The sequence below is a fragment of the Tarenaya hassleriana genome, unplaced genomic scaffold (genome assembly GCF_000463585.1).
Source record: "Tarenaya hassleriana unplaced genomic scaffold, ASM46358v1 Cleome9, whole genome shotgun sequence".
NCBI classification, from domain to species: Eukaryota; Viridiplantae; Streptophyta; class Magnoliopsida; order Brassicales; family Cleomaceae; genus Tarenaya; species Tarenaya hassleriana.
In genome coordinates, this window is record NW_010971389.1 from 2344558 (window position 1) to 2359867 (window position 15310).

The 15310-nt window shown below is 38.9% G+C and overlaps 2 protein-coding genes across 2 annotated transcripts; one reads left to right on the forward strand and one right to left on the reverse strand.

Annotated features, from left to right (window-relative positions):
* The first annotated feature begins 367 nt into the window (after positions 1-367).
* On the forward strand, positions 368-6311 carry LOC104803945 (ATPase 2, plasma membrane-type-like). The gene is made up of 16 exons (XM_010528051.2): positions 368-462; positions 1813-1932; positions 2041-2277; positions 2376-3137; positions 3236-3358; positions 3444-3548; positions 3653-3797; positions 3892-4056; positions 4166-4404; positions 4486-4518; positions 4629-4710; positions 4805-4965; positions 5079-5252; positions 5345-5527; positions 5709-5890; positions 5981-6311. The coding sequence occupies exons 1-16, from the start codon at positions 421-423 to the stop codon at positions 6072-6074; spliced, it is 2847 nt and encodes a 948-aa protein (XP_010526353.1). The 5' UTR covers positions 368-420; the 3' UTR covers positions 6075-6311.
* A 287-nt stretch (positions 6312-6598) lies between these two features.
* LOC104803946 (uncharacterized protein At4g30180-like) lies at positions 6599-12212 on the reverse strand. The gene is made up of 2 exons (XM_010528054.2): positions 11567-12212; positions 6599-7010 (listed from the first exon to the last, which is right to left on the reverse strand). The coding sequence occupies exons 1-2, from the start codon at positions 11719-11721 to the stop codon at positions 6647-6649; spliced, it is 519 nt and encodes a 172-aa protein (XP_010526356.1). The 5' UTR covers positions 11722-12212; the 3' UTR covers positions 6599-6646.
* Between the last annotated feature and the right edge of the window lie 3098 nt (positions 12213-15310).

Consider the following 15310-nt stretch of genomic DNA (forward strand, 5'->3'; position numbering starts at 1 on the left):
CATTGATATTTAGTTTCATTCAAAACAAAAAAATTAGAACTGAACACCGTAATTAATCTCTGACGTAAATAAATAAATAAATTTCCCCCAAAATTTTAGCGAAACGGACGCACAAATACTGGCAGATGAATAATGATGGACATTAAGCCACTAATCAACGGTCAAAACATAGAGGGCCAGGAAAAAGAGAAATTAAAATTTAAAAAACAAAAAAAAGGGGCAAAATGGAGACGGCGGTGGGTCCCACCAGACTAAAACGGCGGAGACGTCCGTCGTTTTTACTGGTATAAAATGGGAAGCGCATCGTCGCTGCAACAGAAACTCGCTCCTCCTACCTCTCTCTCTCTCTCTGGGGCATGATCGAGTGTTGAAACGGTTGGGTGTGTTTTCGCGGTCGTTGGTTCAGCGGAGGAGGGCGAGATGTCGAGTCTCGAGGATATCAAGAACGAAACCGTTGATCTGGTAAAAATTCTTTTCCTTTTCCCTCGCCTTCTCTCACCCTTTCTCGGCCGTGCTATCATGGCCGCAAGGTGTTTGATGATTTGCTTGAGTGAGATGGATACGTACACATCCCTTCATCATGCATGTTACTTTTTGTTGGGGGTTTTATTTCTGAGCTTCGATTATCATTATATTTTTCCTGTAAAAAGCTTTATTGTTCCCTCCTGGATCCTATACTGGAATCAGAAGTTTTTCCATTTTGATTCCTTTTTTCCCCCGGGAAATCTTCAGGTTTTATTGGGCAGACAGAACAAATTTATTGGGAATTAGTAAAATAAAAAGTCTGGGTGTTTCTTAATATGTTCTGTTTTCAGCCCAGAGAGTTCTCTAAGATGTCGAATTTGTTCTTCAGAAGGAAAGCAGATCTACGCATGTGAACATGAAAAAAAGTGAATGCCTTTAGTGTTGGAGATAGCTTCTTCTCAATAAATGTTTTTCGCAGTATAATTAATTAAAATACAAAAGTCCATTTGCTTGTAAAACTGTCTTCTTTTCTTCCTCTCTTTCTCTCTCTCCTTTTTTTTTTTTCTGTATTAACAGTATGACGATGCATAATTACTTATGTCAATATCTATATTTTCATTTTAATCTTCGACCCACAGAGGAAAAAAAGGATCCCAAATCAGAAACTTTGCGAAATATATCATAAGCAAAGATAAGATTTCATTTCGTATGTGAATTGTTTTGTTAAAAGTTGGGATTTTTATGTACCTTTTCCGTGGTACGCTTTGCCTTTTCTGTCTTTGGGAAAAAAGAAACAAAACTTTGGGAACTCATTGGGACAATAAAAAAAACTCCAGTCTGATCCTGCAATTAATAATTTTTCCATGATATGACCGAAATACCCTCGCCGGGCTTCGTGTTTCACGATCACGCGGGGCTTACCCTTCGTTGGCGGAGAGAATCCCGCGGCGCGTGTACTGCACGTCCCTATAACGTGGAGCTCTGGTGGTGGTCCTCACCTCGCCACCGCAACTTTTTTTTTTCTTCTTTGTCAGCACTCGTGGCGCCTCTCTCCGCCTCGGTTGGCTGCTTTCTGCCCATTCGCCGAGTCACGAGTTGACACGCAGCCGACTCGTTTGCTTCCGTTTCTAACTCGGAAAGTGATATAAAATTTTTTCCTGAACTGATTCGGGCTATTAGCCTATTCTAACTCTGAAAATTCTTGAACTGTTAAAAGTTACAAGGTTTCTTCTTTTGGGCCCTGAAGAAAGGTTTCTGTTTTTTTAGTGATCTGATGTATCCTATTTGAAGGCATGTATAAATCAGTAAGCTTCGGGTTTCTGATCGAACTTTGTTTTGGTTTCTCAGGAAAAAATCCCGATCGAGGAAGTTTTCCAGCAGCTAAAATGTTCCAGGGAAGGTTTGACATCGCAGGAAGGAGAAGACAGGATTCAAATCTTTGGCCCCAACAAGTTAGAAGAGAAAAAGGTTTGCACTTTGTTATCCGCCGTTGTTTAGAGCCATATATATTCTCTTTTTATGGAGTTAGGAGTTCTCGGTCACTTACAAGGTCAACTTGCACAATAAAAATGGCAGGAAAGCAAAATCCTGAAGTTTCTTGGTTTCATGTGGAATCCCCTTTCATGGGTCATGGAAGCTGCTGCTATCATGGCCATTGCTTTGGCCAATGGTGGTGGTAAGCCCCCGGACTGGCAAGACTTTGTTGGTATCGTCTGTTTGCTGGTTATCAACTCGACCATCAGTTTTATCGAGGAAAACAATGCCGGTAATGCTGCTGCTGCTCTTATGGCTGGTCTTGCTCCTAAAACCAAGGTAATGTAAGAATGGCATGAAATTACTGTAAAAAGTGAGGCGAAGCTTCCCTGGTGATGACAGGTTTTGCATGTTTTCTCGATATGATGTTTTTTCAGGTGCTTAGGGATGGAAAATGGAGTGAACAGGAAGCTGCTATTCTTGTTCCGGGAGACATCATCAGTGTCAAGCTGGGAGATATTATCCCAGCTGATGCCCGTCTTCTTGAGGGTGATCCCTTGAAGGTGGACCAGTCTGCTCTGACTGGAGAATCACTGCCTGTCACCAAGCACCCTGGTGATGAAGTTTTCTCAGGTTCAACCTGCAAACAGGGAGAAATCGAGGCGGTTGTTATTGCCACTGGTGTTCACACCTTCTTTGGCAAAGCTGCTCACCTTGTGGACAGCACCAACAATGTCGGACACTTCCAGATGGTTCTCACAGCCATTGGGAACTTCTGTATCTGTTCCATTGCTGTGGGTATGTTGATCGAGATAGTTGTCATGTACCCGATCCAGCGCAGGAAGTACAGGGATGGAATTGATAACCTTTTGGTCCTCTTGATTGGTGGTATCCCCATTGCTATGCCTACGGTTTTGTCTGTCACCATGGCTATCGGATCTCACAGGTTGTCTCAGCAAGGTGCCATTACCAAGCGTATGACTGCCATTGAGGAAATGGCCGGAATGGATGTCCTTTGCAGTGACAAAACTGGGACACTTACCCTCAACAAATTGAGTGTTGACAAAGCCTTGATCGAGGTTTTTGCCAAGGGTGTGGAGAAAGATCAAGTCCTCTTATTTGCGGCTAGGGCTTCCAGGGTAGAAAATCAAGATGCCATTGATGCAGCCATGGTTGGAATGCTTGCTGACCCAAAGGAGGTATGACTACTTCTGGTCTGAACTATTCACTCTTTAGTTTTGGGAAGACCGAGAATGATTTTGTCATGTCTTATTAAAAATGTCTGCATTTTTTGTAGGCACGAGCTGGGATCAGGGAGATTCACTTCCTTCCATTCAATCCTGTGGACAAGAGAACTGCTTTGACTTACATCGATTCTGATGGTAACTGGCACAGGGTCAGCAAGGGTGCACCTGAGCAGGTGATGAATCTATCTTGTGACTGAAAATAGATCTTAATAATTTCGTATTTCTGACAACTGGTTCACTTCTCCAATCTCCATACAGATCCTTGATCTTAGCAAAGCCAGGGATGATCTTAGGAAGAGGGTACATGCCATTATTGATAAGTACGCTGAGCGTGGACTTAGGTCGTTGGCAGTTGCTCGTCAGGTACTTCTTTTACCTGTGATTTTTGATGTTTCCAGTGGTCTGTCTCCTTTGTGGCTCAGAGACAATTTTTTAATTGTTTGATTCATTATCTTATTTCTTCTCAGGTGGTGCCAGAGAAAACAAAAGAAAGCCCTGGTGGTCCATGGGAATTTGTTGGCTTGTTGCCTCTTTTCGACCCGCCTAGACATGACAGTGCAGAAACCATTCGGAGAGCTCTGAATCTCGGTGTTAATGTCAAGATGATCACTGGTAACCATGCTTTATTCCTTGTTCATCGATCCTACTGTAAAAACGAGCAATTTATATGTTTTCCCCCTAACTTGCTCTTTGACTCTGTGCTCAGGTGACCAGCTGGCCATTGGTAAGGAAACTGGTCGTAGGCTTGGAATGGGAACCAACATGTATCCATCTGCTTCTTTGCTTGGCCAGGACAAGGACTCCAATATTGCAGCAATTCCCGTAGAGGAGTTGATTGAAAAAGCTGATGGGTTTGCTGGCGTCTTTCCAGGTTATAAGTTGCTTGATATCATATTTGGTAATTCTGCATCATCATCATATGTTAACTGTGAAGATGTTTGTGCTGATCCAAGATTATATCTTCTTTTGATTCATTGCAGAGCACAAGTACGAAATCGTGAAAAAGTTGCAGGAGAGGAAGCACATTGTTGGAATGACAGGTGATGGTGTCAATGATGCGCCTGCTCTGAAGAAAGCCGATATCGGTATTGCTGTGGCTGATGCTACGGATGCCGCTCGGGGTGCTTCAGATATTGTTCTAACCGAACCTGGTCTGAGCGTTATTATTAGTGCAGTGCTTACTAGCAGAGCTATTTTCCAGAGAATGAAGAACTATACCGTCAGTCTTCTCTCACGATCACTACTTGTTCTCTTGCACTGAATACTTTTAACACTCTTTTTTTTAATCTTTTGTTTACAGATTTATGCAGTCTCCATTACAATCCGTATTGTGGTACGTAAACAAACTAAACTGGATTAGAATTCTATCACTTGTTTGACATGATAAACCTTTATTAGTTCACTGATAGTATTGATTCTGCGTTGATTTCTTGGTTTTCACAGTTGGGTTTCATGCTTATTGCTCTCATATGGAAATTTGACTTCTCAGCATTCATGGTTCTGATCATTGCTATTCTCAATGATGGTGAGCTTATAGTTTTTAACTTTGCTTGCTTTGTCTATCTAATCTTTTTCTCGGCATCTTTAATCTGATGGTATTATGGGTTGCTATCTGTTAGGTACTATCATGACCATCTCAAAGGACAGAGTCAAGCCATCTCCCACACCCGATAGCTGGAAACTCAGAGAGATTTTCGCTACTGGAGTCGTGCTTGGTAGTTACTTGGCCATAATGACTGTCATTTTCTTCTGGGTGATGTTCAAGACCGACTTTTTCTCGGTACTGAATCAATCTTTACTCTTCTTATCAAATTCTTGGCTAAGGCATTGCAGTTGTTCTATCTCTGAGACACTTTGCTAAGCCATAAAGTTATGTTTCTTCTATATTCACAGGACAAGTTTGGTGTGAGGTCTATCAGAAACAGCCAGGATGAGTTAATGTCTGCTTTGTATCTACAAGTTAGCATTATTAGTCAAGCTCTGATCTTTGTCACGAGGTCAAGGAGTTGGTCCTTTGTCGAACGTCCCGGGCTGCTACTGATGACTGCCTTTGTTATTGCACAATTGGTAAGAGGCATCGAACTTAACAGATTTTGATAGATTACAACTGCACATCCGGAAACTTTCCTCACGAACCCAATATTCATTTTTTCTTGAAGATTGCAACATTCATAGCTGTGTATGCCGACTGGGGATTTGCAAAGATTAAGGGTATTGGATGGGGATGGGCCGGTGTGATCTGGCTGTACAGTTTGGTGACGTACTTCCCACTGGACGTCATGAAGTTTGCCATCCGATACATCTTGAGCGGAAAGGCCTGGCTCAACTTGTTCGAGAACAAGGTACGTACTTAGATCTATCTCTTACTCCGATATCTCTCTTCACTGCTTCCGTGCCCTGAAAAAAGTCGGTAATGTGATAGAAACCCTTTATCGAGATGAACTTCCCGCACTTTAGGAGCCCGGGAGTCTTCTTAATCATAATAATAATGCTGATTGTTTTATCTTTTTTTTTCCACAACAGACCGCTTTCACCACCAAGAAAGATTACGGAAAAGAAGAGAGAGAGGCTCAATGGGCCCTCGCTCAAAGGACACTTCACGGTCTTCAACCAAAAGAATCCGGTAATATCTTCCCCGAGAAAGGAAGCTACAGGGAATTGTCCGAGATCGCAGAGCAAGCAAAGAGAAGAGCCGAGATTGCAAGGTAAGAAACAAAACCCGTGATTTCGATTATATTCTCAGACGGTTTTAGAAATTGAGAAGTTATTGAAGCTGAATGTGGGTGTGGATTCAGGCTTAGGGAGCTGCATACACTAAAGGGTCATGTGGAATCAGTGGTGAAACTCAAGGGCTTGGACATTGACACTCCTGGACACTACACTGTCTAGTCGGAAAACCAGACAGAAGGAGATGGCTCTTTTCACCTCTTCTTCTTCTTCTTCTCTTTCCCCATGTTTTCATTTTGATTCCCCAAACGTACTTTGCAATTTGCCTTGGAAGAGAACAGAGTCTGTTTGTATCTGTGGTTTGGCTCACTCCTCTTTGCTCGTTGTTTAATGTAATGAGGCCAATTGTAATTTTGTACTCTTCACTAGCCTTTTATACAACGATGATTTTTCCTCCTATTTTCGCCTTCGTTGCTTTCGTCACCAGTCTTTCACCTTACGTACACTACACGTGCAATGATACGATAATCTGATAAAGACCAAGTAAGGGATGAAATTGAATAATAAATAAATAAATAAATGAATGAATTATTTGTAGGAAGATGACAAAACGAAAGATTTGCTTAGAGAACTCATGTCGTGTTTGAACAAAACATAAGATAATGCTCAATCCACCATGGAGTTACATGTTCAAAGACACACACACACAAAAAAAAAAATGTTTGTCATTAAGCTTAATTTTTTAAACTTAATGACAAACAAATTAAAGAAAAAAATAACATAAAAAAGTAAATTTATTCGACAAGAGATTTAAGAACAAGCATCTGCAACTCAAGACACCCAATGTAACTCCCAATCTCACTTAACGTTTCTTCCACACCCATTTCTTCTCCTCCCGGAAGAAGCTTCTGCAGTTCTCTCAGCCTCTTCCTTGTCTCTTCTTCTTCTTTGCCTCGTTTCTGGGATCTTTCTAGAATATTCGCCTCATCGAAGCAGAAGCTTTGGTTAGGGCTAGAAGAACTACTCGTGGGTTCACCAGGGCAAGATAACTTCTGTCGCAAGAAACGGCTCCAAGCGAATTCTTGAGCCGACAAGGCCAATGCCATATCGACTTCATGCTTCACGTTTTGTTCGTGAAGTTCTGAAAGACAGAACTCTCTCAACACAAACTTTTCTGAAAATCTGGAACCCTCACTCAATTCCATAAAACTCCCACACATCTATTAAACTTCATACAACGTACATATACATTAAACAGAAACTGTCTTTAACCATTAGAAAGAAATAACTGCACACTAACACACATACATAACTGACACATTAAATAAAACAGCAAAAAAAACAGATCAGCTTAAAACCACACTCCTTGCACACGTGCTTGACTTGAACCAATACCAACAATCTCCTCCTTGGTTTAAGGTCGAGCACACACACCAATCAACCTTCTGAGCAACTCAAACCTTCCTGGATTAAACGCCTTGGTAAACAAATCAGCCACTTGATTCTCAGTTTTGCAATACACAACCTGAATTTCACCTTCTTGTTGAATCTCCCTTAGAAAGAAATACTTCACTTTAAAGTGCTTTGTCCTGCCATGGAAAACAGGATTCTTCGAAATGGCAATAGCTGCCTGATTGTCCACATTGATCTGAGTTGGAATCCTTGGATTGAAACCCAAATCACACAGAATTTTTCTGAGCCAGATTGCTTGGTTTGCTGCTGCAGTTGTGGCAATGAATTCCGCCTCTGCAGTTGACTCAGCCACCACCTCCTGCTTCTTAGAGCTCCACGAAAAACAGTTTAAACCAAGCATGAAACAGAAACCAGAGGTACTCTTCATGTCTTGAGTTGAACCAGCCCAATCACTATCAGCAAACCCAACCAAATCGGTTTCAAAATCCGACTTAAACAGAACACCATAATCAAGTGTTCCCTTCAAATATCTCAACACCCTTTTAGCTGCCACCAAATGACTCCTCCTTGGATTATTCAGAAACCTCGAAAGTACATTAACAGCAAACAACACATCTGGTCTAGATGCTGTTAAGTACATCAGACATCCAACCAAGCTTCGATAGTTCCTTTCATCAACCTCTTCTTCTGTTTCGTCAAGCACTAACTTCTCCTTCATGTTCATGGGTGTTCTCACACTCTTACAGCCATCAAACTTGAACTTCTTCAATATTTCTGAGAGATACTTCCTCTGGCATATAAAAATCTCCCCTTTACTCTGATTTATCTCAATTCCCAGAAAGAAAGATACTTGACCAAGATCAGACATCTCAAACAAGCTCATCAGCTCCTTTTTCACTTTCTCAATCACTTGAACACAAGAACCTGTAACTAACAGATCATCTACATAAAGTGAGATGACTGTAGTACTAGTTCCTTGTCTCCTCACATAGAGAGTTGCCTCACTTAAGCTCCTCTCGAAACCAATCTTTTGAAGATAGCTGTCAATTTTCCCATACCAGGCTCTAGGTGCCTGTTTAAGACCATAGAGAGCCTTCTTCAATCTGTACACATAACCTTCTTTTCCATTCACTTCGAAACCTTTTGGTTGTTCCACATAAATTTCTTCTTCCAAGTCTCCATTTAAGAATGCAGACTTCACATCAAGATGATAAACCTTCCACTTTTTCTGAGTTGCCACTGCAAGTATAAAACGTATAGTATCAAGTCTCGCAACGGGAGCAAATGTTTCTGAAAAATCCACACCCCAAACTTGCGAGTAACCCTTCACAACCAACCTTGCCTTGTACTTATTAATCGTGCCATCAGGATTCAGCTTAGTTTTATAAACCCACTTCACTCCTATGACATTTTTATTTTCTGGTTTCTCCACAAGCTTCCAGGTTTCATTTTTCTGAATCATGTACAGCTCCTCCTTCATTGCAGACCTCCAATTCTCATGCTTCCAAGCTTCTTCAAAGCTTGATGGTTCAAATACAGCAACATTACTCCTCTGATATATCTCACTCAGGCTTCTTGTACCCCTTACTGGTTGATCATCAAACTCAGCATCCTCTATAATATCTTCAATTTCCTGCTGCACATCTTCCTGAGTTTGATCCAACGCAGGTTCACGAATACTTTCAGAATCAACTTCCCCTTGCTGAGACCAATTCCAATTCTTATGTTCCAGAAAACGAACATCACGACTGACAAAAACCTTGTTAGCATCAGGAGAATAAATCCTGTAAGCTTTCGACACCAAACTGTATCCCACAAAGATGCCTTCAATTGTCTTTTTATCCAACTTATCTCTTCTCACATCTGGAACCAATGAGTGACAGACACAACCAAACACTCGGATATGCTCCAAGGATGGTTTCCTACCAGTCCAAGCTTCAAATGGTGTCAACTTTTGCAAGGCTTTAGTTGACAACCGATTCTGTAGAAAAACTGCAGTACCACAAGCCTCTGCCCAAAAACATTTTGGTAGCTTCTTCTCAAACATCAAACATCTCGCCATCTCCATAATGCTTCTGTTCTTCCTCTCACTCACCCCATTTTGTTGGGGTGAGTAAGGAACTGAAAACTGGTGCTTTATTCCAGCTTCCTCACAAATCTCCTTAAACCTGTTGGAAGTGTATTCTCCTCCATTATCAGACCTTATGATCTTAATCTTGCTCCCAGCCTCATTTTCCACCTCTCTTTTATACTTCTCAAACACTTCTGCAACTTCAGACTTTTCTTTTAAAAAGAAAATCCAGCACATGCGAGTAAAATCATCTATAAAGATGACAAAATACTTACTTCCAACCAGGGATTCTTCCGGCATCGGGCCACAAACATCTGTGTGTATAAGTTGTAGCTTATACTCAGCTCTCCACTTTGCATCACCAAATGGTAAACGTGTTTGTTTCCCTTCGAAACAGACACTACACTCACTGAAATGCTTTCCAAAGACTGGCAAACCTGAAGCCATGTCATTTTTCTGCATATGGACCAGACCATCAAAGTGAAAATGGCCTAGTCTTTTATGCCAAACGTCTTCTTCAGCAACTACACCTTTCATTGCCTCAACCTTGACCTTCTGCGGATTGAAAACGAAAGCCTTGTTTCGCATTCCAACTTTAAACAGCACTCGATCAGAAGTATCCTTGATGATACACTCCTGATTATCAAATAACACTTTGTAACCTTTATCAATCAGTTGTCCCACACTTAGGAGATTCTGATCGATCTTAGGCACAAACAACACATCGGACAACACTCTCCAACCATTAGGACCTTTGCACACTACGTCACCTTTGCCTTCGACAGCAATAAATTCACCATTACCTATTCTAACTCTAGCTTTAACAGATTTATCCAGAGTTTTGAAAAGATTTTGGTTACCTGTCATGTGGTTTGTACAACCACTGTCGATCAACCAATTATCATCTTCACTCTTGGAGACAAAGCATGAAGCCACGAACATCTGCTCTACCTCCTTTGCATCAGCATTCACCACCTCTGTTTGCTGTGCCATTTTTGACTTACAGAATTTTTCAATGTGACCACGTTTGTCACACCTTCTGCACTTTAAATTCTTCCAACACCTCCAATGAGGATGTCCTTTCTTGTTACAGTGCTTGCAAGGATCAGGATAACCTCGGTTTTCACCAGATTCTTGACCAGAATGCTGACTACTTCCCTCTACTTTGTGCTTCCAACCAGATTTCTTCCCCTTATCAGCACCTGAAAACTTGGCTTTTGCCTTCAAAGCCCCTTCTGTCGATTCTTCCTTTCGCATTATCCGTCTTTGTTCCTGAGCTTGAAGAGAACTCAGCAGTTCTGCAAGCTTCAGATTCGCCATCTCCTTTGTATTCTCCAGAGAAGCCAATGTAGCTTCAAATCTTTCAGGAACAGAGACCATGATCTTCTGCACAATTCTCTGATCAGTGATATCTGTTCCCAGGATTCGAATCTTATTGACAATCTCAACAAGACGATCAACATATTCCTTGATAGACTCTGATGGTTTCATCTGTTGTCTTTCAAAATCTCTCATCAAATTCAACACTTTCATACCTCGGATCTTATCATCACCTTCAAACTCCTTTTGCAACAAATCCCACATGGCCTTTGCTGATTCCAAATTCATAATCTTCGTGAAAACGGAAGGAGAAACTGCCGAGAAAATGCAAGACATCGCCTTGGCCTTCCTCGTCACCTTCTCCTTATGGCTTCTGATCTGATTGAGTGTCGGATTTCCTGTCAATGGAGGAATCTCATAATCCTCCTCAACAGCTTCCCACAAATCTGATCCTTTCAAGAATACCTTCATCTTGACAGACCAGACCTGATAATTCTCGCCATCAAACATGGGTGGAGACATGCTTGAAAACGAAGACCCAGAAATATCGCCTTGCTCCATTGAAAAACAAAGCCTCTTCTTCAACACACTCACAGACCCTTTTAAGATCAACAAATGCTCTGATACCACTGAAGTTCTGAAAGACAGAACTCTCTCAACACAAACTTTTCTGAAAATCTGGAACCCTCACTCAATTCCATAAAACTCCCACACATCTATTAAACTTCATACAACGTACATATACATTAAACAGAAACTGTCTTTAACCATTAGAAAGAAATAACTGCACACTAACACACATACATAACTGACACATTAAATAAAACAGCAAAAAAAACAGATCAGCTTAAAACCACACTCCTTGCACACGTGCTTGACTTGAACCAATACCAACAGTTCGAACTTGGACCGGAGATGGTCGTTTCCCGAAGAAGGCTTGCTCATGCTGATCTTCTTGAGAGCTGGGACTAAATGGTTGGCGTATCTTCTCGCGAAAACCGCTGTCGGGTTCCTGTTTGGTTCGGTAGAAATTACTCGTTTCCTCTTGTTTATTTGTCTCCCCATGTGAGGATATAGATTCAAGAAGACGAAGGATTGTAGCCATGGAAGTCTGCAAGGGAGACACTTATATAGCAAACTCGCGATTTGTGCGCGTATGAGAGAGAGAGAGAGAGAGAGAGAGAGAGAGAGAGAGGGGTCCTACGCATGTAGAGGAGCCTATAGAGTTGATGCTGTAGGTGCGAATGAGTTATGTTGTAGAGCTCATAATATTTCACACACATGCAATTTTTTTTTTGGATTAGACAATTAAGATGATTTATGGAGGTTTTAGAGGTGAATTTTATAATCATAATGTACAAACCATAATGTTATAATTAAGATATCGAAACAGGATTATATGTATCCATGAAACATAAGTAGTTTAATTTTAATGTAATTAATGCGCCAAACAAAGACATGCTATTATTAATCAAAATCAAGGTGGTAAAATGGGAGGGGGAAGTACGGAAATAGAGTGAGAGAAAGAGAAGAGGAATAATGGTGTGGAAGAAACAACACATGGAGTCACATGCAAGAGCTCTTCTTTGCTTCGTCACACCTAACCCTAATATATATATATATATATGTATGTATGTATATATAGAGAGAGAGCCTATAGCATGTGGCACCAATGCAAGAACAAGACATAAAATAAAACCCAACCCCCCATTAATGCCCTCACATGTCTCCCTCTCGCATACAAATCTTTGTATGTGTATGTGTATGTGTATGTGTATGTGTATGTATATGCATGTGCATGTGTATGTGTATATGTATGAGTATTTTCAAGCACCCTTTGGACTTTTCTTATAATATATTAAAATTGTTTGTAGGCTTCAATTATTACAACAATTTGTACTCGTTACTAAATGTGAAATAGTTAATATAACACTGTTAAAAAAAATTAGCATACTCTTGTTGCACATTTTTACATTAATTGAGGGGGGAAGAAACCTTGTTCAGGAAAATATTCTTGAAATTTCATCATCTATCCTTTTTTTTAGATTATTATATATTTTTTTCTGAAAATATATTTTAAGTATTGAGTTTGCATAAAGATTAACCCCTATACATATAATAGATATCTTTAAAAAATGATTATTTCATCTAAATTTCCCATTTCACATCGAACAACGGCTAGATCCTCTCCTACTTACACTTTCCTCTTTCCTTCAACCATCTTCACATGCACTTCCCTCTTCCTCTCACTCACCCTATAAATAATATTCCCAAAATGTATATATTTTTTTTAAGAAAATCATTGAGAATTAAATTTTCTTACACGGTTTCACGGCTTTAGTCCTTAAATAAATAAAAAATAATACAAAATCATTTAATTCATTTAATTTAACAAAAATATAGATGGACTTTGCCCGTCAGAATCATGAAAAATCGTACATCACTGTCAGAACAAATTGTACAAACCTGAAGAGTGGTTATAATAATGTAAATGAATGGCATGTCGTGAATTTCTTTATTTCTCAATTATTAATAACATATGAAATTAAATTTGGGACCCAAAAGGGGTTTGAATTTGGTGGATGGTTTTGAGTTATTTTTTTTCTACATGTTTTTTTTTTGTTTGTACTCTTAATTTGGATACATTTACACAAATGCTCCCACGTGCACCACTTGGACCCTCCATTTTTTAATCCATTAATATACCACGACACGAAAATAAATGTTTTTATCGAACCAATGTCATTTAATTCTCTATACCCACGAAATCAAAATCCAAGTTTTTTTTTTCCTATAATACGATGATTAAATAAAATATCAGGCAATTTCAAGGTAAGAATATACCGATTACAAAAGTGATTAATGCATTTATATCAAATGATGTACTATTACAATACTCGATACTAAATCAATATAATTCTCTTAAACATTTATTTTTCTAGACCAAACATAAGTTAGACCAAATTGAATTACGTATCGTTTAATATTATAATCAGAGATATCGTGAAAGTCCAATGGTTATTAATTGTTATTTTTATTTAACTATGATTTTGTCGTTACAATTTCATCCCCGTTTACAGTGCCGTAAAGCAATTTTTCAGTATATAGAAAGAGTAATTATAATCGAACATTAAAGTAGAAAAAGGGTCTACATGTTATTAGGGGTGTCACACGAGCTCTCTCAGATCGTTTGAGATTCGGTTTGTTTGGTTCGGATTGTTTTGAACTCTGTTTTCTAACGAGCCAGAAAAATCTCGTCTCAAATCGTTCGCCAGTTTTCTGATCTGAACGAGCCAGTTCGTTGAGTCTGAGATATATAATATTTTTTATTTATATTTATTCTAAATTTAACTATAAATTTAAATAAATATATAAAAAAATTAATAAAACTCCAATATCATAAACTATATAAAACAATATTGGTTGAGATTTCAAAAGATAAAAAAATAATCTAATAATAGATAAATTTAGAATAAATATATAAAAAAATTAATAAAACTCCAATATCATAAACTATATAAAACAATATTGGTTGAGATTTCAAAAGATAAAAAAATAATCTAATAATAGTTCAAATAATTTAAAATAGATAATAACAACAAAATATGTTTCAATAACATTTTCATATTTATACTTTAATTTTAATTTAATATTTTCAATTATCACCATCATAATAATTATGATATTTAATATTTCATATGAATGATATGAAAAAAATATATAAAATTATATTAGATTTTTTTATATAAATTTAATTTTTCTTAAAAAGAAAAGTCAGCTTGTTAAGCAGCTCACCACCTCGCCGAGCTAGGCTCATTGAACACGTATTAAATGAATCTGATCGTTAGGCTCGTTTTTTAATGAGTTGAAAAAATCATGGCTCAAATCGTTCATTTTCTGGCGAGGCGACCCACGAGCCGACTCGCGAGACGAGTTCGTTTTGACACCTCTACAAGTTATGCAGTATTGTAAAATCATCTATAAAGATGACAAAATACTTACTTCCAACCAGGGATTCTTCCGGCATCGGGCCACAAACATCTGTGTGTATAAGTTGTAGCTTATACTCAGCTCTCGAAAAGGACAGAGAACACGTAGTGAAACAGACTGGCGAGAGTTCCTCCTCGTATTTGGTAAGAAATGCAACAACGAGTCTCAATCTCCTTCACATCATTTTTTTCCTATTTATCTCTTCTTTTTTTTTCTTCCTGTAACCCATTTTTTTCATTGTTAATATTACATTTTCCCTATTTCGTATAATGTTTTTTTTTTAATTTTTCATATTTATTTTTTATTTTCACCGAACATGGGTATTTTACATTTCTTTTCCATTTATTTAGTAAAAGCAAATTTTGGTTTATTTCGATTCCAATCATCTCAAACATTTTCCTCTAATATATATATAGTTGTAGTTTATTCCTTTGTTTTTTTTTTAGGGATGTCAATTAAGCCCGGAGCCCGAAACCCGGCCCGAACCCGCCCGAAAATTATAAGGACATGGGCCTAAAAAATGTAGGCTCATTAAACTTCGGGCTTTCGGGCCTCGGGATAAATGGACTATGGGTCGGTCAGGTCTCGGGCTGGGCTTGAGGTCCGTTAATTTTTTTTTGTTTTTTCTAACCTTCTTTTCTAAACCAAAGTTTTACCTCTCTAT

What these genes read in the sequence shown, in the direction of transcription:
- LOC104803946 (XM_010528054.2), bottom strand. Translation starts at nt 11,721, where the DNA reads ATGGGGAGACAAATAAACAAGAGGAAACGAGTAATTTCTACCGAACCA. An exon ending in TCGGGAAACGACCATCTCCG is followed by an intron (nt 7,011 to 11,566) that starts GTCCAAGTTCGA and finishes GTTTGTGTTGAG; the next exon opens with AGAGTTCTGTCTTTCAGAAC.
- LOC104803945 (XM_010528051.2), top strand. Translation starts at nt 421, where the DNA reads ATGTCGAGTCTCGAGGATATCAAGAACGAAACCGTTGATCTG. An exon ending in TCAACTTGTTCGAGAACAAG is followed by an intron (nt 5,528 to 5,708) that starts GTACGTACTTAG and finishes TTTCCACAACAG; the next exon opens with ACCGCTTTCACCACCAAGAA. An exon ending in AGAAGAGCCGAGATTGCAAG is followed by an intron (nt 5,891 to 5,980) that starts GTAAGAAACAAA and finishes GTGTGGATTCAG; the next exon opens with GCTTAGGGAGCTGCATACAC.